Source organism: Marmota monax, unplaced genomic scaffold (genome assembly GCF_021218885.2).
Source record: "Marmota monax isolate L192 unplaced genomic scaffold, Marmota_monax_Labrador192_F-V1.1 WCK01_AAM20220418_F8-fsc00024, whole genome shotgun sequence".
Lineage (NCBI taxonomy): Eukaryota > Metazoa > Chordata > Mammalia > Rodentia > Sciuridae > Marmota > Marmota monax.
This window is the reverse complement of record NW_026695224.1, coordinates 26,739,343-26,766,828: the sequence shown is the minus strand read 5'-3', so window position 1 is coordinate 26,766,828 and position 27,486 is coordinate 26,739,343. Positions and strand designations below refer to the sequence as shown.

The 27,486-nt window shown below is 37.2% G+C and overlaps 1 protein-coding gene across 1 annotated transcript in view; it reads right to left on the bottom strand.

Annotated features, from left to right (window-relative positions):
* Cntnap4 (contactin associated protein family member 4) overlaps positions 1 to 27,486 on the bottom strand; it is a 248,507-nt gene that overhangs the window by 41,620 nt on the left and 179,401 nt on the right. Inside the window, exons 13-15 of the mRNA XM_046434879.2 lie at positions 19,517 to 19,714; positions 15,335 to 15,491; positions 13,542 to 13,669 (exon numbers count right to left, since the gene is read on the bottom strand). Of these exons, the coding sequence (XP_046290835.1) occupies positions 13,542 to 13,669; positions 15,335 to 15,491; positions 19,517 to 19,714 (483 nt within the window). The remainder of the gene's footprint in view (positions 1 to 13,541; positions 13,670 to 15,334; positions 15,492 to 19,516; positions 19,715 to 27,486) is intronic.

Here is a 27,486-nt window from a genome sequence, read left to right as displayed (position 1 = left end):
TGGGCACTCCCAACACTGGGTAGAATTCTCCTATCTAAATGACCTTCCTCTGGAGTCAAAATAGCCATTGCAAAACAACAGCTAGTTACGTTAGTGAAGAATTCTACCTAACTACTTAAAACTCACAAACTTGACTCTGCTTCTACATGTCCCTTCGATTTTAACTTGTTTCCTATAAATTCTGGACTAAACAGTTCTTACAACTATTTTTTTTTCTGTTTTTCTTGTGGACCTGATTCAAAAGTCAATTCTTGTTTTGTATTTGGACAATTTGAGAACTGAATTTATTCAGCTGAGAATAATCTTACTTGGAGGATTTTTTTTTTCCCCTCAGAGTCAAATGAAACTATATGTTATCTGAGTCACGTCATGCCTAGCCCTTATGTCCTTTTCAAAGCTATTTCTATGTTTACACACTTTAGTCTCTAGAAAGGAACATAAGAAAATATATAATATCAAGTCAGAGATAACAACACATTTGTGTTCTTGAAAGTCCTTACCTGGTCTATTTTTAAACAGAATTCAACACCCTTCTGGTGAAATGTTGTATGTGGAAATTAAAATAAAGCTGTAACATTTTGGAATATTATTAAATCTTATTGTGTCTGATTAGAAAGGGAACATTCAGAATTACTTAAAGGTTTGAATTAGATAATATTATTACAAAACATAGCATTTCATTTGTTTCAGATTGCAGCATAACTAACCTAATAAAGCATCATATTGAAGGCTTCAGGGAACTCGTTGAAACAGAGGAGCAATTCTGTGAATTGCTGCTGTCTGTACAATGGATGCTTTTATAGTAATGAAAACAATTCGTTACGTGAGGTAGCTAAAACACTCCCATACACACAATAGTAGGTTTTGTTTAGTTAGCAAACCTTATTTTTCAATTCACAATACGTACAAAATGAAACTAAGGACACTTTATGGGATTAAGAAATTGCTGCTAATTCAAAACAATTATAAAGAAAGTAAAGGCCAATATTTACATGATCAAATAATGTTAATGGCATATGATATCTCGGCTCTGCATACACTGTGCTAAGATGCACCCAGAAGAATCTGAGGGACCTTAGAGAAAGGCGAGGCAAGAGGAGGCAGAGCAGAGCTCAGCAGGCAGCAGGCAGGTGAGAGCAGGAATTGGAGTCCTTGAGATAGAGTTCTGTGAGTAAGGGGCTTGGAAATCCCTGAGCTGCCCCAGGAGCAGATCTGAAGGCATGCTGTGCAAATTCCAGCCCTTTTACTCTCTCAACAAAATCATACTAAGATGTATTATTCTAAGTAATAATACTTAATAATTATTCTAAGTAATAATTATTAATAATTAACAAATTAATAATATTTATTTCCAATTGAATTCAATATAAAGTACTAGAGATTTTAAATTCCTTTGGGAATTTAAATACTATCTTTTATCTGTCCATAATACGTGTGTATATAGGTATAAATGAAAAGAGAATCCACAAATTATTTACATAAAAGATATGCTGATCCCCTATGTAAAATTAATTTACTATTATGTTAAAATTATTACCCTATGTGCACATATGATTACACAACCTGTGTAACTCTACATCATGCACAGCCAGAAGAAATAAGTTAGATTCCATTGATGTATGCTGTGTCAAAATGCATTCTACTGTCATGTGTAACTAATTAGAACAAATAAAAATATTTTCAAAATTATATGTACTTTAAAAAATAATTTAGCTCAACTTTTGTTTATCTTCTTCACAAACTAGGCTTTTAAAAAGAGCAGATTTATAAAGACAGAAAGTAGATTAGTGGTTTACTAGAGCTGGGGAGATGAGACAATTGAGGGAAGATAATGACTAAAGCCCTTTCTTAAACGTTAAAAATATATATATTAAAATATTGAAATGCTGATGTGAGGAATATTTTAGCTGTCAAAATCATCTTCTAAATATTTATGGATCAAGGAGGGTGGGGAAAGTTTTGGGGAGTAAAATCGATCAATTACATTTTTATGCAATATAAATACACTACAACAAAACCTGCTATTCTGTATAATTAATATGCACAAAGAAAAAAACAATGAAAATATTTATGAATCCTTAAAAAGTAAGCTGGAAAATATAGATTTCTTCACAGAAATAAAATTCTAAGATTAATTACATGTGGCATTATGGGTACACAGAAACCTATGTATTGGTTTCATAATTCATGGTTCCCCCTTTTTAGCACTTCTATTATCATTTTCAACCAATTTATGAACATCAACTGAAATCCACATGAGCAAAATGAAATCTGGCTGAAGATGATTACAGCTTGTGAGTTGCAGATAGTATAAAAGAGAACAGAGTTGTTGGTAGACGTTTTATAGGGTAAGAGACCCCCTTCCCTAAGAGTTGTATTTGTAATCAAAAAACTTAACAAACCATCTCTGAAGAAGATATTTCTTATCACTATTCTTTTTTATGTAATTTTTTTATTTATATATGACAGCAGAATGCATTACAATTCTTGTTACATATATAGAGCACAATTTTTCATATCTCTGGTTGTATACATAGTATATTCACATCAATTTGTGTCTTCATACCTGTACTTTGGATAATAATGATCATCATATTCCACCATCATTAATTACCCCATGCCTTCTCCCTTCCCCTCCAACCTCTCTGCCCTATCTAGAGTTCGTCTATTCCTCCCTCTCCCTATCCCACTATGAATCATCACTAGCAATTAAAGAAATGCAAATCAAAACCACTCTAAGATTTCATTTCACTCCAGTCAGAATGGCAGCTATTATGCATACAAAAAACAATAAATGTTGGCGAGGATGTGGGGGAAAAGGTACACTCATACACTGCTGGTGGGACTGCAAATTGGTGCAGCCAATATGGAAAGCAGTGTGGAGATTTCTTGGAAAATTGGGAATGGAACCACCATTTGACCCAGCTGACCTTCTCTTCGGTCTATACCCAAAGGACTTAAAAACAGCATACTACAGGGACACAGCCACATCAATGTTTATAGCAGCACAATTCACAATAACTAAACTGTGGAACCAACCCAGATTCCCTTTAATAGATGAATGAATTTTTAAAAATGTGGCATCTTATCACTATTCTTATAGGTTAGTTTTGTGTAAAATTGTTAGGATATTAATAGCCACTGCAAAGGCATATGTATATACTTAAATTATTCGAAAATACACACTTTCACTTTTGTTTTAGAAGGAACTAGAAGGATAGAATTTTGGAGAAAGCATCCAATTACTTTTGGTCTAGGTGTAGAAGGTTATATAAAATAGTAAATAAGATGAGTGAAGTTTATTTCAGTAGGTTATTGCCTTATCCATCAGTTGTTCCTATGAAGGTCATAGTGAGGTTGGAAAGGGTAGGAGCTGTGTTAGAAAACAGATGAGAACCATCCAAGTGTCACATCCCTATTTTATTTGAAACAACTTATTTTCAACTAATAGTAGTATTTTAATATACAAGGGAGATCATATTATAAATACAAGATAAATTGTGTCTACCTAAGATGGATTCCCTTTGTTAATATACATGACATCCAATAAAACTCGAGTCTAGCTACCCATTTGAGAAGAGTATAAGTATTGATAGATCAGTTGTAACCAAATTTAGGTATTCAAACAACAAACAGAGTTACTTTGGATTGAACAAAATAGATAAGTGACAAATTAATCAGAGCTTTTTAATGATCATACACGAAGAGTCACTAAGTATGACTCTTTGATTTACATGGTTAAAATCAAAAGTAACTTGGTATTCAGATTATTGTCTTTTTAACACTCCAATTGACTTTAAATGGAAGAGCTCTTAATATTTGGTTTTCTACTTGTATATACTTTATGCTACCAAGTGTAGACATCACCATTTTTTAAGTAGCCACATATATACACTGGCCACATTGCAAAATGGCACACTGATTTTTTTCCATGCCTAGATTATATTTCATGTACTAATTAATTTGATGAAGTATTTCATCAGACAATAATCATCAGGAATAAAAACTAGTAAATTATTCATAATGCATATATTGCCAAATAATTCCTGCGTATAGGGCTTAATTACAATCGTTACATATGATTGACTAAAAATACATCCATCTTTTAAAGCACACCAGGTGTAAATATATGTTGGCTATAACAAGGCCCAATATGAGCTCTGAAGACAACTCTGTGATCACACTTTATTTCCCTCTAGTCACATGTCACATGCTCTCTTCCTAATCACACTACATCCCATTTCTCATCCTTGAATTTATCTAGTCATCTTCTCTAAGAGTCGAGAAAGAAGAAGAGACGTGCTGTGAACTGCCACCCTGACCCCCACTTTCCTTCCTGCATCTTCTCTACACTCTGTACTCACTCCAGTTACAATAGATCAATAGCTTCTACTCCCGAGAATTTCTCCACTGGGCCTCTCCCATTGACACAAACATGCTATAATTCTTCCTTCTTAGAAACCCAGTCTTGGGATCCTACTTTTCTTTTTGTATGTACCATTAAATTTCTCCATTTTTTTTCTCTTTTCTCATTTCTTGAACCTATTCCAGGCTTTTATCCAACACCAAAGTCATGAATGACCTCCACATTGCTCAATTCAGTTACCTCAGTAGTCATGTTAAGCCATCAGCAACATTTACTGTAGTTGATTATTCTTGCCTCCTGGAAACATTTCTTCATTTGGAGGCCACAATGACCCACCCTTTTCTGCCTTACTTGTTGATGTTATGGTTCTCAGTCTTCTTTCTGTTTTCCTCCTCACCTCTTCAATCTATCATAGTTACGATGTTCCAAGGCCCTGTCATTCATTTCACGTCTCCATCCACAAAAACCCCACCTGGTCTGTCTCATTCTTTTAAATACAGAAGAACATAATGCACAAACACTTGAAGGCTGGAACTCCCAGACTGACAACTGCTCTGTTTGAATGTCTAATGGCGTTTCAGCCTCTACATGTCCCAAAACTGAGTCATGTGCCATGGCCACTCCTTTAACCCGGAAGCAATCTTCCCCACTTCAATCACTGTCAGTTCTATCCCTCTGATTAATTATTAGATCAAACACCTGGGTATCATTCTTGACTTTTTTTTTTTTTTTTGCTACCTACACCAGTCCATCAGCAAATTTTATTTGTCCTCCTTTTAAACATGCCCATATCACAATACACCATTGTGGCCATTATTCAATCACCATGATCTCTCAGCTGGGTTAGTAATAAAGTCTCCTCCATGCTCTCTCCTTGTTGTGATGGTACCCTGCTCAATCTCACTAAAACATAAGTTGGCTCAGGCCATTCCTCCATTCATACTCTCCTAATGCTTTCCAAGCTCGTTGTAGAGAAAAATAAAGACTTTCCAAAATCCTCCATGATCTGATCTCTGGGTTACTCTCTGATTTCAACCACCCTCCCCTTGCTCACTAACTTCCAAACACTAGGGCCTTGGGCTGCTCCACACATATCTGCTACATTCCCTTCTCTGCGTGGTTCCTCTGGCCTCTCCTTCTGTCTTGAGTAGAGTACTCTTTCAAAGACATACATTTCTCTAGCTCCCTTATTTCCTTCTCTTTATTTGAATGTCACCTTCTTAGTGAGCCTTTAATGGTCATCCCATTTAAAATTGCCCCCTTGTGCATAGACTTTATTTTTGTCATACCTATTATCAATACTATACCATATATTTTACTTAGTTGTTTATTGTCTTTCTCCAAGAGAATGCAAGCATCAATACTACAGATATTTTTTTGTCCATTTTGTCCATTGTGCGCTCTCTCTCTCTCTCTCTCTCTCTCTCTCCCTCCCTCCCTCCCTCCCTCTCTGCGTGTGTATGTATGTGTGTGTGTGTGTGTGTGTGTGTGTTGGGGGGCATAACACAATGCAGGAGATTAATAAATATCTGTTGATAAGATTATAAGACTTTCTTCATCACTGTATGATAACCGTCAGACAGCTTAGAAGAACTCCAGTTTGGTTATAGAACATGTATCTCAAGATACCCACTCAAATCTTTGTTGAACAAACAGAAAAAAGAAGGAAAACAGAGGAGGACAAAGAAGTAAAAATAGAACGAGGAGGAGTTTCCAAGGTAAAGAAACTTCAGGAAAATTAGAGATAGGAAAACCAGTAACACAAAACATAAAAATTAAAATAAAAAGAAATTCCTAAAGGTGGATTACCAGGCATAGTGGAGTTAACAAGGTTATATTATCTTATTATCTGCTAAAATGGAATTGATCCTTACTTTTTAAAATGGCTTATATATTCTCTGCCAAATGGAAGAGAGTCTGTCAAATGGAAGAGAAATTAGCCAAATCACTGGTCAATATCTTTTTCCAGCCCGAGCACCTAACTTCTGCAAAGTTATTTATTGCCTACATGCACCTTTGATTATTTAATGCATTCTGGGCAGCTGTGATTTCTCAGACAGCTGTACTAGTCGATGCAGACAAAATGAAGAAACTAATTTCAATGACACAAGCATTTCTTAGAACAAGACACTTGGAACAATTTTTCCTAACTTTTTAAGTTTTAGAGGTGCTTTGATTAACCACAAAACTGACAAAATGAATTAACTGAGAAGAAATACTTCTAGTAACATGGGTTAAAAATTCAAAGTCAATGAACTTATAAAACTGACTGTTTAGATTAACACACTAAGAGGAGAAGTTTAGAACGTGTTTGCAGCAACTTCAAAATACATACTGTATATGCCTTGTACCCCACCTCATCTATTCTGGGAACTGATTATGGGGGTGGTTACTCAACTCTGGGTAACATGCTGAAATTATTAAATATACTAAAACAGGAATAAATTGTACATGTTAAAAGTTTGGTAAAATGTAGGGCATGTGGATTATATCTCAACAAAGCTGTTACCAAAAATCAAAAACCATGCAGAGGTGAACCAGCTGAGTTTGTTATAGAATCTTAAGCCCCTGCAAATTCAAAAAATAGATCACTCATGAGTCATTCCGGGAGAGGAAACATCAACCACCTGACAATGAAGTCCAAGAAGAAATAAATCAAATTCAAAAAAATTTTCAAGTGTAGAGAGGCTCTAATAATATGATGAAGGGTTAACATTTAAAAGTGAATCACTATACAAATAGTATTGTAACTAGCAAAAACTGGCTAGTAATGAGGTGTTTTTTTTTTCCAAATGAAGAAAACAGAGTAAAATGGACCATAAAATAATATTTTCTTCAAAATGTAAAAAGTATTCCCATTTAATAAAGGAACTATGTTGTTGAAAGAGTGAACTTTAATATCAAGTAAAATTATGTTTCCATTTGAAAGTACTTTTATTGTCATAGCCATATATATTTAAGAGTAATGGTTCAGATAGAACTAGATGTTCTTCGTACTATGTTTTTTTTTTTTTTAAAATCAACATCAGTCTTCCAATATAGCTAAACTCCTTTCACTAAACTGTGTGTCTGCTTATCATTTAATTACTTATGCCATTGACAACTTATTCCTGATTCTTACTGATAACTTATGAGCTATTGGTTCCTGTAGCTGTATATGATGGATCATTCTCATTCTTTTGTAAACTGCTATTTATTGATTACCTTTCATGTAGCAGGTAATGGACAAGACATCAGGAACACAAAAACAAATCAGCAACGGACACCGTTCTTGAGGGACTCAAAAATAATTAAAAACCAGTAAGAGAAATATATCCTTATAATATGTTCAACATTTTTTTTTTAAATGAAGAACTATCTCCTCTAGAGATCTTTAGAAAGCTTCGCCGAGGAAAAGTTGTAATGGCAGTGTGAAAGGGGTCAGTAAAAGAATTGGGGAGACTTTGCTGAGAAAGGAGAATGAGTGAAAAGGAATTGGAGCTAGATACCATCAGGAATTTTCTGTCTGCAGCAAGAACAGAAGGTCCCTGTACAAGATTCTAGAAGTGCCCTGACTTCCTGCTGCAAGTCAAAAACCTAATTCAATCCTGTGTGTCAATTCTGCACTTCTACCCTTTCTCCTTAGCATCGGGGGCATAGTTCTGGGATATGATAGTTAAGACTGGAACACCCTGGACCCTGCCTCAGCCCACTTGGTCCCCTTCAGACCCAAACCAACCGCTGACCTATGGCTGAGATCCTCAAACCATATGTAGAGAACGTGCATCTTCCTAATCCATCATGAAGCAATGCTTGGGTAAAAAGAAGATAAAAATAAATTGCTAGAAAAATGGAACGAGAAAAACAAAAGCATAAAAAACACCATCCCTAGACTATTTTTTACTACTACTGCATCAACAGACATAAATTACTCTGTCTGGCTGACATAAATCATTCCAAAAATGTACTCTGAATTTCTGTACAAACCTCATCATTGATCACACAGAACTGCCAGGTGGGTACCAGCCTATGGGCCACACTGGCCTAGGGCAGCATAAAGCAACGGTGGCATCAGGAAGCTTGTTAGAAATGCTCCCGCCCCACCACCTGAACCAGAGGCTCTGGGGACATGTTGCAGAAACCAGTGTTATAACAAGCTCTCCAGGTGTTCCAATGCATGCTGGGAAGGACTGTTTATTCGGAAGACTTTTGATGTTACCTCAAAAATAAAGATGCCCCCACCATTCCTGGGAGACCCAGTAGACACAAAAGCACCTGGAGCCCTGCTTCTCATCACCTTCTGCCAACTGGGAAACCCAGTTTTCCCTTGCTTCTTTGACTCTTTTGTGTTTAAAGTTAATACAAGTTAGAAACACCTTCAGCAGGATTCTAGAAGAGTCCTGGAGAATTAGAGAGTGACCACAATGTTAAATCATTTACGGTTTTAGGAGTTTACTCCTGGTGACTTTTTAATGACCCAGTTTTTAAAATTAAGCAACCATAACTATTCATACTACTACTTGGTTTGGGGGTTGGGCTTTTTTTTAAAGTCTTTTTGTACAGAAGAAAAACTGAACCTTTTGGTATAGAGCTCTAGGAATCCTGACAAATGTAGAAAGCTACGAAACCACTACCACACTCAAGATATAAAACATTTCCTTCCTTCACCTGATGAAAGTTCCCTTGTGCCTTCTGGTAAAGTTATTCTCACTTGGAAGCCATTGCAAAAGGGACCTTTTTGTGTTCCCTTTTCGTTTTGACTTTTCCACAATATCTTAGATATGGGATCTCAGAAGGGTGCTCTGAGTCCAGGTCCTCTCACCTACCATATGCAATTGAGAGTCCCCCTTATGGCCATGTGCACCAAGCAACCATTGCTTTCTGTGGTTGCGTACAATTCCAAAGTGTATCGGGCACACACCAAATAAAAATGGAATGTACACCCATCACTAGCTTATGCACATATGGGTGGCTTCTAGCTTAGGGAGACTCTGAATAAAGCCAATATAAGCCTTTGCACATAGGCTTTTCATTTCTCTTGGATAAAATTCTAAGAATGGGATTTCTGAGTCATGGTATGTTATATGTGTTAGACAGTAGAAGAAACTGCCTGACCGTTTTCAAAGAAGGGGTACCCTGTTACAGTCACAGCCCCCATGTAGGAGGGTTCCAGTGACTCTGTATCTTCACTAGAACTTGGTGTTCATAATCAGTTTTTTTATTATTATTACTTTACTTTTAGCCATCCTTAAAATTATATATTGATATTTCAATGTGGTATAATTTTGCAGTCTACTAATGACCAATGATGTTCTGGATTTTTGCATGTGCTTATTTGAAATCCACATATTTCCTGTTATGAATAGTATAATGAAATCTCTTGCTCATTTGTTAATTTGATTTTTTTTGTTATTGCACTGTAGTGTTCTTATTATATTCCAGATACCATCCTTTATAAGGTAAGCATCTTGCAAATATTTTTTCCCAGTCTATGTTTTTTTTCCCCATTTTCTTGACAGTATCATTTTAAAAGTAGAAGCTTCGGATTTCTGTGAAACCCATGGGTTTGTTTGTTTTTTTATTTGATTTTATGGATTGTGCTTTTAGTGGTGTATCTAAAAACTCAATGCCTAACTCAAGGTCACTCAGATTTTCTCCTATGTTTGCTTATAGAACTTTTATCGTTTGTGGTTTTGTATTTAAGTCTATGGTGAAGCTTGAGTTGATTTTTCGGGTATACTTTGAAGTACGAATTGAGATTCTTTTCCTCCTTCTTCTCTGTATTCTTTTTCAAAAGTGAATTCTGATTGTTCCAGTACTGCATCTTGAAAAGAACTGCCTTAGTAGCTCTGTCAGAAAACACACAGACTGTGCTGTATAGGTCTATTCTGGGCTCTCCATTCTATGCCATGAATCTCTTTGTCCATCTTGATGTCAATACGACATTATTTTGAATATCGTAGTGATATAAAAAGTCTTAAAATCAAGCAGTGATAAGTCTCAACCTTTGTTTTCCATTTTCAAAATACTTTAGCTATCTTAGTCCCTTTGCTTTTCCAAATACATTTTAGAAAAAGCAGGCCAATTTCTTATAACAAAATTTTTTTTTCATACTGTTGACACTACTATAAAAGTTCCTTTTAAAATTTCATTTAAATTTTTTATTATTAGCACATAGAAATATTGTTTTTGCATATTGACCTTAAATCCTGGGACTTTGCTAAACTTATTTTTAAATTAATAAATTCTTTGGGATTTTTCTACTTGGAAAATCGTGTAATCTAGAATCAGAGGTATTTTCTTTTTTCCTTTTTGGTCTATAGGTTTTGGTTTTTCTTTCTTGATTTCTTTCTTGATCACCAATGGAGTGGTGAAAACAGACTTTCTCATCTTGATCCTGATCTTAGGGAAAGGCATTTCAGTCTCTGATCATTCAGTCTGACATCAGACAGTGGATTTTCATGGATGCCCTACACAGCAGTGAGGGTTTTCTCTTTAGTTCTTAGTTTTCTTGGTTTTTATCATACATAGAATGGTGAATTCTGTTACATTTCATATATCTACTGAAAAGAATTATCTTTATATTCATTAATGAATTAAGGATGATATTTACTAAGTTTTGCTATCTACAGCCACAAACTTTAAAAGGCCTTATCATTCCTATCTGTCCTACTTTTGAGAAAAGTACCTCACAATTTTTATCTATGACTTCTAACATCCACAAAAACAGCAGTAGTCACACAGAATTTTGGACCCACCCATGTTAAAAGCAAAATAAAAAGAATTTGGGGAAAACTGGCATCAGTCAATTAGAGGTAAGCTCATATCTGGTGCAAGTAGGTCTCAGACTCATTTTTTTATTTATCTGTCTTTTCTCCCCCAAACCCTTCCCTAGAAAAATACAAGTAGACATAAAATTTCCATCATTTCTAGTTTGTAGGCAAAATGAGAGAAGTATTTTCTTTTATTCTTACCTCTCCAACTTTCTATTTAAAGAAAACTTTAAAATCTCTTCTCTCAGTGAATGACAGTAATGGTTTATTCACATCGGAAGCAGGAAGTCATCCTCAAACCTTCAATTCCCAACTTTCCATCTATATCATACTGGATTTGCCTCGCTAGTTGACCACCTTCTTTTGGCTCCCTGCCAGCCTGTGCTAGTTCAAGCCTCTAGCATTTCTCCTTGGTAACATCAAAGTTTACTTTATTGGTCTTCAAGGTTTGTATCTTCATGCATTCAATTAAATCGTGTGAATTAAACTAGTTTTCAGGTTTAAATTATTCAATGTCCAGTTCTGATATCACCTTCAGGGTAATGTCCGCACACCTGCTTGTAAGGCCTACTACAGGAACCTGTAAGTCCCACATCTGGAACGAAAAATAGTGTGCCCAGGGCATTGTGCCTCAAGAGGCGCAGATATCCCACATAGATAAAAGGGGTATTTGCTTTTCTGGCTGAGAAAATTATTAAAAGCCCCTCTTGTAAAAAAAAATTTTATATATATATATATATATATATATATATATATATATATATATATATATATATAAAATATATCATCATGGGAAAATGAGCCTCAAACCAAAAAAATAAATGTAGGAGGCCAGTTGCTCATTATCAGTTCTACTAGTGAGAGACTAACTGACAGGCCTCTAAATACTTGAAACTGTAAGTTCTTATCACTAATGTTGTCACCCTCCTTCCTATCCCCATCATCAGAACAGCTCAATGCTCCAGTTTCTCAACTGCAGTATGATTGACAGTTCAGACCACATCATTCTTTTTATGAGGGCTGTATCAAGCATGGTAGGATGTCTAGCAGCTTTCCTGGCTTCTCCCACTAAAATGCCAATAGCAGCCCACCCCCAACAAATGAGACAACCTAGAATGACTCCAGACATTGCTGAGCTTCACCCAGAGGTAAGATTGCCTTGGGTGGAGAAACACTGCCCAAGGAAAGGATGTTACGTGTTTAAGTTTAACAGCAGGAATTTTGGGGGTAAAATCCTCGAAGGGATAAAAGTGCTAGTGACCTCAGTCAAAAGAAGACTGATTCCCAGGGATTGTGACAAATGAAATAGGGAAGAGAGAGGAAGCCAGGCTGGGTTGCTGCAGTGTTAAGATCAGAACACAGAATAAAAAGTGCACATGATGTAAAGAACAACTTCCTACAGCCATGAAAAATGGTTACAGATCCCCTGGGTGCATACTAAGTTTACAAGCCCATCACTTGCACATAATTTTTCTCTCCATGAAATATCTTATGTCATCTTCATGTGACTGTGGGACTGTGGCAGGACAGGAATTAGAGATGATACACATCAGAGGTGGTGAGGATAATGGCAGGCGGTTTTATACAATGAATATATAATTTTTATAGTCCAGAATCATCTTTGCTTTTTAACTAAGCAACTTCTGCTATGTATCTCCCTATATCTACTGAGTTGTCAGATCTCTCTTCTGTTGAGCTCATAGAATAAAATTTTATTTTAGGGTATGCTTTCAAAGTAAACAAATATTTCTTCTATTTCCGTTTTAAGTTCTGGAAACACTAGAAGCATACTTAATGAAGGCATCCTCCTCTAAGTGAACTGATTTCAGAGCATTTCATTATGAATGGATACATATGTTAGTTTCATTCCCTGCTGAAAACGTGTATGCGTGCACATGCGTGGGTGAACTACAAACTGTGTTTGAATTTTGAATTTAAAATTTTTAGTTTAGGACATTACTACACTGAACATACAAAACAGAAGCTACCATGGATTTAAAGTCAACACACACACACATTGAAAAAAAATAGAAATTAAAAGCTGAAATATGTTGGATCAAACTAATATTTGAGCCTATTGATGTTCTGATGTTCACCCTGTGCTTACCAGAAGGAAACCCACATGAATTCTTCCCAAGGTCGTATAGCATCGAGGCTTTCCTCTGAGGACAATGATGCAGCAATAATTCTGGAAGGCATTTAGGAACCAAATTGACAATCCCAATGGTTACTTTCTCTCAGAAACCTGCCAGAGTTCCCATCACTTTGCACTTCATTGATTGGCTGACTTGACTCAAAGAACATTTCTGACCTTATTCGAGAGTTTTCATGATGGAACATATGAAATCATTTCTGAGCGATATTATATGTCAGACACATGACACTTCCCTCGACTATGCTCACAACACACTGTGACCACTTACTGTCTCCCTGGCAGAGCAGAGGTCCCAGTTGATAAGCGGCTTCGGAATGCGGCCGGCCTGTATCTGTGATGACAATCTTAGTTACGGGCAGATGTTCTTTATATGAAAGGAATCCTGTGTCATTGGTCCTGAAAACACAGTTGCAACCATAAAACCCTTAAAATTACTCTAATTAATGTAATTCTAAGATAAACAATGATCCTCATTGCATTTTAAAGCCAAGATGCTCTGAGCTGAAACTGCACATTTACAAAAGAATAAAAAAAAAATAAAAAACAACCGCATATCTGGGCACATAAAAAACATGGTAATGTTTTAATGTCTCTTGCACATATTAAAATACAGAACATAAAATATAGCATATGTTAAAATTACAATGTAATTATTATTTTTTTAATTCACTGGGCCATTTCTACTTTCTGACTAAAATGGTTGATTCATTAACTTTTAGCACAAAGACCCAGAGTGTGCTTTAGGTCCAGCATTTCATTATTGTTTTGTTGTTGTTGTTTTGATTTTTCTCATGATTTCTTATACTTCTGTTCCCCCTTGGTTGCCTCATCTTGATCTACTCTGTATTTTTTGTATTCAAACTTTATTTTCACTCTTTAATTTTTAGCTACAACTATTGTATTTTAATGTTTGCTTTATGAATTAGAAAATGCATCCTTAATTTATCACAGTCTACTCACATTTTATACTGTATAACAATATAAAATGTCAGAAGCTTGCTAGGGGATAATTTATTTCACACCCTGCCACTCCCAAGAGCATGCATGCAAGTATGCATACACACAAACACACACACACGCACACACTCTTATTCTTTCTGTTATTGCTGCAGTATATTTTAAATCCATGTTATAAACTTTATAGAACAATTAAACAGTGAATTTTAGTTTTGTAATTTAGAATTTAAACATCAGGTTTTATATTCACCAACGTATCTTTAATTTCCAGTGCTCTTTATTTCTTACTGAAGATCTGAATGTTTGTCCAATGTTATTTGTCTTTAGTCTACATAAGTTTTGTTAGAATTTTTCATTTCAGATGCTGTACTTTGCTATTTTAAAATTTACATTTTGTTCTTTAATATATTTCTCATTTATTTAAATCTCATTTATTAAAATTCCCTCTTCAATCACTGGGATTAATTTTTACCTTGAAGTCTTCAAACATGTTTATAACAGTTACTTTAAAGTATTGTCTGCAAATTTTAACATCATGTCCCAAAGTTTGTTTATAATACCTTCTTTTAATTTATTGACTTCAGATCAAAGTTTATTCTTCCTTGGAACATTCGTTTATAATATCCTGGATATTGCAGATGATATAAAAATTCTGGATTTGTTATTCTGGAATTTGTGATTGTTTAGACAGGTAGTTAAATCACAATCTTTTCACAATAAATTGTGGATGTTTGATTTACACTTCATTCAAGAACCAGGTGTTAAGATAATTGTGAGATACTCTTCCTTTATATGTTTAAAGTTCATAGGAAACATGCTTTGGTAATTGGCTGAAAATATATTTTGAAAATAATGGAATGTCTAATTACACATAGTTTTAAAGAGAATGATAACTTGACTCACGTAACAGTCCATTGCAAAAATAAGTTTAAAAGCTTTGAACATTCAGGATTAGATTGATTGTACCACATTTTCATTTAAACAAACCTTTAACTAATTTAGTCGTTGCACTAACTTGTTCAGTGTCTTTCTGGCTCTACATACTTTGAGTGATTAATTTAACAAAATTCATTTTATCTTGAGTACAGGAATCATGAAAATCACCATTCGCTGCGGTCAGCATCACAATTGCAGTAATAGTGGGCGTCGGTGCAGCTCCCTTCCAAGCCACAGGCACACTTTTGAGGATCAGGTGAAGAGCCTCCCCAGTAAGTTTGAGTTTCATTAGTTCTTCCAACCCACCAGCTCAGAGGGGTTCCATCTGCAAGACAAATGTGAGAACCATGACATCTGCTTCCATCCCAGCTTAATTCTCTTTCTTCCTAAATTGTTCAAAAGAACAAAAGGAGAAAGAGAATGATTGATGTGATATAAAGATGTTTTAAACACTATCATGGACAGCATTTCCTTAAGGAAGATTTATTAAAAAATTATTATTAGCCTTAAATGATTGATAGATTTCTTTTTCCTTTGGGTAGAAAAGAAATGAGTGGTTCATATTTAATTTAACTATGATAGCAAAAAAAAGAAGATGAAAAAATACTGTGAGAAGTTCACCTATGCAATTTCTTTAAAAATAATTTTGAAGCAATTTCACATCAAATTATGAACTGCAGTAATTAATGTAACAAAGCAAATTTGATTTGGAATCATGAAATGCCCATTAAACACTATGGGATGTTATGTAAAGGCACTGATTTATCTCAATCCATTTATTGGCTAAAAACAGACTAGCTGTTTATTAAATATTAGGCATGGTATGGCACTCCCTCTCCATGATTTAAGATTTGTTTGAAAGTCCATATTTTCTCTTCCATTTAATGACTTGGCTATTTATTTGGAGACTACAAAAATAACAAAGAAAGATCTCCAGGCCTGAAGCAAATATTACACTAAAAAAAAAAAACCAAAGTTTCCCTTAGCCAAACGCATCTCTTTCTACGATAAATGTTCAGCTACCAGCTCCTTCTGAGTTAGGACTAAACATGATGCCAAGGAGCTCAAGCAAAGAATAGACAGAACATTTAAGCAGGGATTTGTAGACAGGGAAGTGAGGCATGCAGGCAGTCCATCTTGGGGGAAGGAAAAGAAGTTCAGAGGAAAAATCATAGTCATTTGAGAATCGGGGCATGAGGAAAATGTAAGCAACATCTGATTTGTCAGCTCCTCAGAGGCAGGTGATCATTTTTCTGTTGACTTTCAGAGCTTTAAGTCATCACCATCCATCCCAATGAGAATCCAGGACTTTCACTAATTCTTTTCTTACTAACAAATGCCAGTGCTCATTTTAACTTACCACTAGGTGGCCCCTCTGCTGATGCTGATGACCTGCCCCACAAGGTTACTACACATGCTGGTTCCACCAGATTAAAAACCCAAGCCAAAAAAAAAAAAAAAAAAGCTTATGTTATGCACAAAGTTATTACTATCCAGAAAAACTTGCATGATTTGAACATTAGTCAAAGGTTAAGCCTATTTGAAACATTTACTAGATATATTTTAACATATTGCTTAAAACACCGTGTTCTTTGATAGAAAATAAATAATTATTCCTAAGTGCTAAATCATATTTTCCCACCTAAATTTACAATTTTCCCTATAAAACAGAAATTAATAAATGTCTTAAAGGTACCAATTACCTTTGGTTCCACTCAAGCCTTCTTAAAGAGAACTAAATAATTTAAATCAGGATAAGAATGAAGTTTTTAGCTAGGTACAGTGATGCATAATTATAATCCCCGTGGCTTAGAAGGCTGAGGCAGGAGGATCAAAAGTTCAAAGTCAGCCTCAACAACTTAATGAGGCCCTAAGCAACTTAGCAACACCCTGTCTCAGAATGAAAAATAAAAAAAAAGAGCTGGGAATGTGCCTCAGTCGTTAAGTGCCCCTGGATTCAATCCCTGGTAGCAAAAAAATAAATAAAAAGAAAATGAATCTTTTAAATCTTGAGAAATTAAAAATTAAAATTATAAATGTTGATGATCAAGGAGGAACATTCTCCCTCCCACGGTTAAAATCCTAAATGACCCGAGTGCTCCCTGGGACATCCTGTTGGTGTGCTGAGCCACACGGACTCTCACTGCTAAGAATACATTTTTGTATTCATACCCAGCGTGGCCTCATCGGACCTTGAAACTACTGATTCACTGAGATCTGAGGCTGTAAACGTAACACTGCTTCCCGGGTTTCATCCTTGCCTTTCTTGTTGGGAACCCAGAATCTGAGTTGTTCTCTCCCTTTTCAGTCTCTCAACCTCAATCCATTCTACACAATTCCAGGGTCATCTATAACCGTAAGTTTGCACTCTGACCAACATCTTCCCACTCTCCCACCTCCAGTCCCCATAGCCACCCTGTTACTCTGTTTCTGTGAATTGCACCCTTTTAGATTCCACATATACATGACATCATGCAGTATTTGTCTTTCTATGTGTGGCTTTTATGTCCTCCACTATCTCAAGGAGATTCACATGTCTATTGCAACATTATTCACAACTGCCAAGACATGGAAACACCATAAGTGCCCATTTAGAGATAATACAGATAATGTGATACACACGTAATGAAGTATCATTCTGCTTTAGAAAAGAGGGAAGTCCTGCCATGTGTAACAAGGACGTGCATGGAGCACTGTGCTAAGTGAGATCAGATGACCATTCAGCACAATGAGCAAGGAGCTACACACTAACATGGGTCCGTCAACGGTGACCTCAATGCCCTGACAGCCTACAGCGAGAGGACTCCTGTCACACACTCTGTGTTTATCATCAGCACCATAGCCACAGGAGCTTGGAGTGACCAGCCCCAATTCAGAGAAGAGAAGGCAGAGAGTCGTTTCTGATCCATTCATTCATTTGATGAATCAGAGATTCATCTAAGTTCTCTATCTAGGAAATGAGACAGCTGGTACCTGAATTAGGCTCTCTTTCCTCTGTAAATCTTACCATTTTTTTTTTTGCACTACAACTGTCAGATCCTCATTTACAGGTGGGACTGAATTTTCAGCAGAGAGATAAGATTTGAGTTGGGACCACAAATTGGTATTGGAGAGATAAAAGTTGGATGAAGACATTCTGAAAAAGGGACTAGGGGTCCAGAGGGACCTGGGGTACAGCCAAGAAAATCATCTTTTAGTAAATGGATGGAGAGCAAATAGGAGAGAAGCTTAATTGGAAATAAAAGGTTCAAATGTCAGACCAACAGCTTAACATTTTTGTAGATGATCCAAATGACAGAAGATAATCACATGAAACGCATGTTTTAACTTCTGATTGTTCTGTCTGTAACTGCAACCCTCTTAGGAGAATATGGACCAAGGGAGTTTCATTGTGCAGATATTAGCATCCTCTCTCATTTCTTAAGAGAAACCGGATTGATATCCCTGCTGTAAAACAGTGCGCTGAGGAGTAGCATGAGGGTCGCTCAAGCAGAACACACAGACCTCGGATCCAGGCAAAAGTCATTACCAGACAGACAAGCGACAACGCAGCAGAGTTTCTGGAAGAGAAATGTTGTGCTAGACACAGAGTTTCCTGAGGGTGAATTTCCTTCCTGAAGGCTAATAGTGTAGACTGGGTACACTGGGTGTACACTGGGTGGTTGGAAAATGTGGAGAGATGGCAAGCTGAGAGGTGGGGGGAAGTACTCACACACAAAGAATGAGGTCACCAGGGCCCACCCCAAGGCAGAAGTGGGGGACCTGCTATTCGGACATCAGGAGATATTCCAAAGAGAGAAAATATAAAACCCAAACAGAATTCCTAGGACTGGTTCTGGATAGAATGAAACAAAGGGTTAAGTAGGCTTTCTGATTCCTATCTATGCTCCCAAATCAAGGGTTTCTAGCACTCTTTTCTAGTTTTCAATTGCACCCAGAGGCTACCTGTCAACAAGTCATGAAAAAGGAGCCCAGGAGAAGAGTCACTTTCAGGCAACTAAGTCCTACTTGTACTCACTCTTTTCTATGATAAAATAAGCCTGATGTGCCTCTTCCCTTTATGAGGATAAACGCTGTGCATTTGTGGAGTGTTAGAAGGAAACCTGGTCTATACATGATCCAATTAAGGCCAGGAAGAGAGTTGGAAAGCAATCAAGGCTTTGAATGAAGCTCAATGTAAATTGACCTTGTTCTTTTCTCCAGGCAACAGCATCTGTGTGACTTCCAGGCTGTGACATGATTGCTAAGTACGTGGACCCTCAACACCTGGGTAGAATTAAAATCCTCAGGATCTGGTTGAGTAAGGACGGTATGCACAGGGGCGCATGGCAGACGCCTCGGTTTACGCACCTTCCTGATTCACGAGCCGTGACTTCTTGCAGTAGTAAGCAAGCTCCTGTTCGCAGTGCTCCGCGCGGTTAATGGTGGCCTGCAGTTGCTCCATGCTGGCCACATACTCAAAAACCCCAGTGTGTGGGTTCTCTGGGTCGGTATTTCTGACTCTTGTTAAGTCAGAGCCGTTGTGCTGTATGATGGTCCATGCAGTTTCTTGTATGCAGAAATGGGGGAAGAAAGAGAGGAGACCATCACTAGTCTGCAAAAGTTAAAATAAATAAAGAAAATCAAAATCACCTTTTATCTGAGTCAAATTTTTCTAGTCATCAAATCTCCCTGCGAGGTAGAATCAATACAAATGGATTTTCAAAATTTTTAAATTAAAATAAAGTGACTCCTTTCCCTGAAATGCATACTATCACCATACATTTGCAATGCCTTTATTTTACTTATTCATATGATTTAGCCAGACAATATTTATGATGAAAAATATTAGAAAATTATGATTGCTAGATGCTTTTGATGTATTTCATTTCATCAAATCTGATATTCTCTTTTAAAGATGCATGATTATTTCATTTTCCTCCAAGAAAGAAAAACATGCTCCCTACTTTAACTGCAAAACATTATGGGCTGGTGACACACTCAGAATTCAGTGATGTTACAGTGTAAAAATAGGGGTGCATGTTAAAAAAATAGTGAAATATTTTATATCACATAATATAGGCAAATACTTTTTTACTCTTAAAAATTATGCATGTTTCCAGCGAAGAAAAACAAAGTAAGTTTTTATATTTCTCTTTTTAGTCATGATTTAATTCTGAGTATATACATCTTTTTCTTCTTAAATCAAATTTTCCATTGTTCATTTTAGTATCATATGATAGTTTGGCAATGCAATAGGGAGTTACTATTTTGAACTGAAACCATTTGATATACTATCAATATCTCAACTAATACACACCAAAAAAAGTATCTAGGAGAGTGCTCACAATTGCTACCTGAATGTCGGCAAACATTTCCATCATACTGATTACCAAAATTACTTAAATTAATATAAATCCCACAATGTCTGTAACAGAAGATGGGCGTGTTGTACCTATCCTTCAACTTTCTCTTTTCATTCTGCATTCACTGTGATTTTTGTAGGCACAAGAACGGATTCGTCAAAAGGCTTCTGATTTACTAAGTAGTAAGAACACACTGGAAACTGACACAGCTCTTGCAGATGTGCTGTGAAGTCATTTAACTCCTCTGTGTCACAGGAAAATTCAAAACTGGAGGAAAACGGTAATGGTAATCTCCCCCCTCTTTTTTTTTTTTTAGGTAATTCATTCACAGGAATCAACAGTGCAAACAAGATAAGGTGGTAGACTTTGAAAAATCTCACTCCCACCTCTCTCATAGTCATCAACATAGAGAGGTTGGTTAAATGAGACGGGAAGGAATCTGGCAGCCTTATTGCCTTCCATGTGTGGATCCACAAAACAATAGCTGAGACTTCCATTCCCCCCTTGCATCTCAGCTCACCCTACAGCTTTATCAGTGGGGTGCTTTTCTCAAAGAGAACATGATCTATAAGCTAATAAAACTGATTATGGGCAGCCAGCAGTACAATGCAGAGGCCATCAGGAGATGTGACTGTTGACCTGGCATGAATCTGTGCCCTTTGGGAAGTCAAGTGAAAGCTAAGCCTCCACTTCCAAATCTGGTAAATCAATTGGCAAAACTAGACAATAGAGTATATTGGAAATTCTCTAATTTTAGCCAACTCAACCATGGCTGTTGGAAGTTGAAAGTTATTATTAGCCAAGGCAAATCTGTCAGTCTGGCCTCTACTGGGCTCTGCCTGTATTGTTCAACAGAATTATGCACCTTTCCTTGTGGTCAATCTGTGGTGTGCATTGGGAAGCTTAACTCTGGCTGAGCTGCTGCCAAAAGAGCAAGACAACAAACCTGCTTGAAGCTTTTGTCTCTGTGCCTTTGGGATCACACTGAGAGGGACTTGTATCCAGTTTAGTATCTACTGGATCACAATTAACATGAGATTCTAGCGGGTTTTTTTACAGTGTTTAAGAGATTCATAGCCATGGTGCCTGGCAACGGAGAAAGGGCAGGATCAAATATGTTTTCTTTGGAAATCCTAAAATATTTCAACATTATGAAAGTTTCTGTATGCAATTTTATTACCTAATTAAAAATACTACAAAGTGTAAAATTAAACAGATGACATATACCATCTAGATTTCCAGAACTTTTCTGATGCCATGAAATCAGCATAGTTGATTTTGAGCCATGGAGATGAGTGCCCCACAGTCAGGCTCCAAATCCCCTGTGCTAGATTAACAGGGGAAAGTCAGAAAATACCTACCTAGAGCCTCTTCCCTGTTCCTCCAGACAAGGCTGTGTTAGCTGAGTTTTCTACAAACTCCCGTTTGGAAATAATAACTGAAAAAGTCACAGAGGTCATCACGACCTGTCATGTGCTTTTTAGTGGTATTTTGATTGTCTCTCCCATGTGAGATTGACAATAGTTTCTGAGCTGCTCACCATGGTGTCCCCTGTATGTAGCACAGGACCTTGGCACAACATGCAGAAGACATATATTGGAGAAATGAGGGCATAAACAAGGGAATAATCTAAAACAACTCAGTGTCGAGAGAGCACAATCTCCCTGGTTATGGATTCTGATCTATGGGAACTGTGAAATTTTCACTGCCTTGGAGCTGTTTTATAACTCTATAAATTATAGATAACTGATAGGATTACAAAATCATGTTAAGTTTGAAACTGTCAAGGGTCTAAGATGATACTCTACTTGCAAATTAATAAATGATTCCATTACAGATTATATCCAACTGTATCTATCTATCTCTCTATCTACCTACCTGCCTATCCTATCACACACAGGGGACTTTGGATCAGAGAATATTCACTAACAGTGAATCTTAGCAGCATGGATTCCCCACAGGCCATTTTCTCCCAGGGTAAAGCAATACATTCCAGCTGCCCCCTCTGCATCCTGGCACCAAACCAGTAGAAGAAGCCCAGTGGAGCTTAAGCAGGACAAATCTCTGAAGACAGAGGGACAAATTCTCAGGTTTTATTACTCTTGGAAAGTGGGCAATCGCCTCTGCAGGAGACACACCTTGAAACCTCTCTAGAGAAATTTGCTCTCTTTAACTTCTAAGACATATTTATAGTTCATCAGCCTTTAACCTGAGTTGTTGGGAATCTTTTAAAATTTGTGTTCACTTCCTTATTTTGTTTGGCTTTTGCTTAGACAGAAAAGCATTGTCTTGTAAGGGGACAGAGAGATGAGGATGGTGGGAACAGGAGGTTAAGAGAATAATTCTGTAGAATGAGCCCACCGTATTGACTCCCTGCATGATTTCTTTGGCAAAAAGCAATCTCAACAAACTGAGGCAGGGGGCAGTCTGTGTAGATGAATAATGGGGGTCCAGAGGATGAAGGCTGGATATTAAAGACAAGGCAATGGGTTGCTAACAGCTAACCTGGGGATCCCACTTTCCAGCCCAAGAAGTTGCTAATGATTACCCTCCATGCTCCTACCCTTAGGCATGGACATGAAAAAGACAGGATATGTGTGGGGTTGGGGTGGGGTCCTGGGGTTGGTTTTTAAAAGACCAAGACACACCCACTCCCACAGACAGCCAGCTCTGGGCCCCCTTCTCTTTGGAGAAGTCTGCTGCTTCTGCCACTTTTCTTTAAGTAAAACTGGCTTTCTACACTTGCCTTGGCGAGTTTCTTGGGTGTTTAATCTTCAACACCTGGGACCAAGGACCTGTTCCTGATCTCCAGGACGGGTATCAGTCTCCTTCAACACATCATTAGTGATTCTTGCCAAGAGCCTGCCACTTGCACCTGATGGAGGTCTACTGACGTCCTTCCCTCCTACCCAGGAAACCAGGGTTTCCTCTGTTCTCAGGAGCACGTTTCTTTCAATATTCCTGACGTGTCGATGCTTCTGTTCTTTGAATTCTCCCTTGAACTGGTTTTAACAACTTACCAATTTTTCATTAATAATGTATTAAACAAAATCTTTAAAATGTGTTTTTTTTAACATTTGCTTTTACATCTGCATGAGAGTCATGATTTCACTTTCTCAAAAATGATCCTTTACAAAATGCAACAAGAGTTGGAGGGCAAAGATACACAGGGAAATGCATGAGAAGAGATTGCTGAAAGAGGCAGAAAAATCTATGAAGTTTAAAAAACTGGATGGTAATTTGGGTTTACCAGTTGTCTCTCCCTAAAGAGATTTCTAATAATATGCATTGTAAATAAAGCTACTGAGTAATTAAGAACTTGATTTACCTTAGGCGGACCACTATTTTTTAGTGTGATAACAACAACAACCAAAAAAAAAACATGCTATTTAAGCAACACAGTTGCAAAGCTGTGGTGCTTGGTGCTTAATAGCTGAGGGTGATAGATGTGATAAAGGTCAGAAGAGCAGGTGGAAAATGCTTTGTTGAAGGAAACAGGAGTGAGAACCCCTAGCGTTCTGGAGCAAACCTTGATATACACAAGGCTGGGACTGAATAATGTCATTTTGTTATTAACCTCCTTAGACAGTAAGAAGCCTCTAATAACAAAATGTCCAAAGTAAAAATAATGACGCTATTTTTATACAACACAGCATATGTGTCTCATGCTAAAATTACATGGGGTGTTTGTTAATAATGCAGAGACTCAGGCCTCAGCCCAGAAAGTTACTGAGTCAGGGAAACTAAACCCAGGAATCTTGTGGTAATGGTGCTGTAGGAAGTGGTGAGTGTGATGCATAGAATTTCCATCTACACAGAAGTTTGAAAGCTGCCACTCCGGCTCTCATCAATTTCTCCCCACTGAAACAATGCTCCTTACAATGCAATGTTTAATAATGAGAAACTTCTTGAACATAAAAATATTTCATTATAGAAAAAGCAATGAGTTTAGTGTAGAAGAAAACAGTCCCCTACATCTCAATAGGGACAACCACTGAGATTCATCTCATCCTGACTAATTATTTCCAAATCATACTTAGAATACTCTATTTACGAGGAAATTTCAGTCTTTAACTTGGTTTAGGAAATTGCCCATTCAAAACGGAGATTTTTTGTTTGTTTGTTTTTATTGTTTAGTTTGTAATGCTTGCAGAGTTATTTTAATCCATGCGGAATCATTTGTGTGACACTAATCCTAAACTAACTAGATTTCTTTTTTTATAAGTTACACATTTTCAAGTTACCAATTCAGCATTTTGTCTCGGTTTCACAATTGTTATACCAGATTTGGATACAAGCAATGGCACAGGATAGAAGGTGGTGCTTTCTAGAAGAAAAAGCTCTGTGAGAAAAGGGACCAAGGCTTTAGTTCTTGACCTTCTCATGTCTTCAACTGGCTGCACTGACCCGTCCTGGGTCTTGCTCATTTGCAAAACCAGATAAATGAGGAGAGTTTTGACATATCCTCCTCTCTGGGGGTTTCATGTTTGGGGGTTGTCATATCTATTTGACAGTTTTAATATTTCAGAGCTTCTAGAGACCAGTAGCTGTCCCTGATTATCTGTGTCTCTGTTCTCAACACCTTGCAGATATAATTTAGTAATTCAGTAGTGTACATATGACTAAATTATTATCCATAATAGACAAAAGATACATGATAGAAGTCAATAAGCATTAATGTAGATTCTCATTATCTGTGAATTTGCCTTCTTGCTCAAGTTATTTGTAACTCTAACACTTTTGCAGTTATTTGCCGACAGGTACAACGCAGTGAAACTTAGAGCACCAATCACAGGTTCCCAACTGACGCTAAACAAACCAATGTTGTCACAGTTTCAGCTCTCACTCTTATCTGGTCAACAAATGTCCTATTTATATTCTATTTTGCACCACATTTTTTCAAATTTTTGTGCTTTGGATTAATGATTTTGCTGTTTGAAACAGTTCCCTAAAGCTGCTATGGGTCTGTGCCCCTAAGCACAGAGGCTGTGATGTGCCTTGTAAAGAAAGCATGTCAGGTAAGTGCTATTCAACTGTGAGCCACAGTGTTGTCGGCTGTGAGTTCAATGTCAATGAATCACATATATATGCATATTAGATAAAGTCTCTTTAACCTGAAATACACAAACAAACAAGGTCAAGTATCGATTGATTGATGAGAATGTTGTCACTAGTGGCTCACAAGAACCTGATCTTACTGGATTTCCCTTTAGGAGTGATGGTTGAATATTTACTAATTCAGGGTCCATGGAAACTTTGTGGAACATACTAATGCAATAATAAGTATCAACTGTGTGCATGCATGTGCGTGCGCGTGCATGTGTGTGCACTTCTTAAAGCTTTGAAGAATAGAGACATTTATCAACTTAGAGATACTAATTTTCAGAATCAAAACCTTATACTACCTGTGTATACGAATGTCAAGATATAGTTACAGGAACAGGGAAGTCACAGGTTCACAGTGGTATATTTTTAACTCGCACTCATAATCCAACTTACACATACAGGAAATTTTTTTAAAAAATTTGGACGTTTTAATTAATACCTTACATTGGCAAAGCTTTCCTTTTCTCTTTGTAGTCTTCTCACATAACTATGCTTACAAAAGTTTGAGAACCATAAGTCTAAAATGGCAACACTAAACTGCACACACATAAGAATCATTATTTGGGGCACTGGTTCCATTGCCCCATTTTAGGGTCTAAGTCAGAGCTTGGGGTGCTGACTGTGAATCTGTGTGGTGCAGACTGGGGAGCTTCAACTGGACACCAGCACATGGGAATCATCAACTGTTGTGGGTTGCTTTGGTCTACAGGGCAGTTCCCTTAACAGCGTGAGAGTTAAGGGAGTTACTTAGTTGTGCTATATGAAAAACCTCTGAAATATGTTATATAATAATGCCCCCTCACCCCACCAAAATCAGTAGACCAGGTTTTACCACCACCTGCAGATTTTAGAATCACATATTAGAATCCAGGAACCAATGTCCCAGGCTCAGCTGCCTCTTCAGTATCTCAATGGAATCTCAAGTTCTAATATGTGAACTGAGCTTCAGTGTTTCCTTTCAAACCTTTTCTGATCACATCTCAAATAAGGGCAACTCAGACACTGGTTGCCCCAACCACAAACCATGGTGTCTTTTTTGTCTCCTTTTGTTTTCTCACATCTCAAAGGTATTCAATGAGCTACTCTAACCTTCTCCAACTACGTTAATACTACTCAGAGCAAGAAGTCACACTATCAATAGTGCAAGCCTGAATTCTTGCATTGTCTGAAATAGCTTCCTGACAGGTCTCCTAACTCCTGTTCTTCACATGCGGAATCCTAACTCCTCTCTACCCTACTCCTGGATGGGCATTTCCCACTGCAGGAGCAAGTGTGGTCCTATTAAAGGAAGCCAGATTGCAGGCCACCATTGCTTGGAACTCCCCAACATCTTCAGAGCTCCAACCAAAGACCTCACACCTGGCTGTAGGAAGCCCATGGCTCTTCCCATCACTGCCCCTACCTGACTCGCCCCATCTCTTCCCACACCCTGCTTACCTGCCATCCTTCAGTTACCCTGGGTTCCTTGCTGTTTTCTGAGCACATCGGCCAACACTACCTGTTTGGGGACTTAGCCCTTACTGTTGCTTCTACCTGGACTGTTCTTTCTCCAGACACCCAGTCCCTGACGTTGAGACGCAAACCCTCTGAAACACCGCCTGCCTCAACTCAACCGTACTCTGTTACTTCTGCTTTGCTCCATCCATCAAACTCAGAATTCACAGCACAGCACTGTCTGATACAGTAATGGAGATGTTCTGCACCATGAGGATCAACACCAGCCTCAGAAGCCTACTGAGCAGCTAAAATGTGGCCAAGGACACAGGAACTCCAATTTAATCTTATTTAAAATTTAATGTAAATAATCAAATTTAAATTTTTTTAGTGTATGTATTGAAATCTTACAACTAGTTTTAATTAAATTTGAAT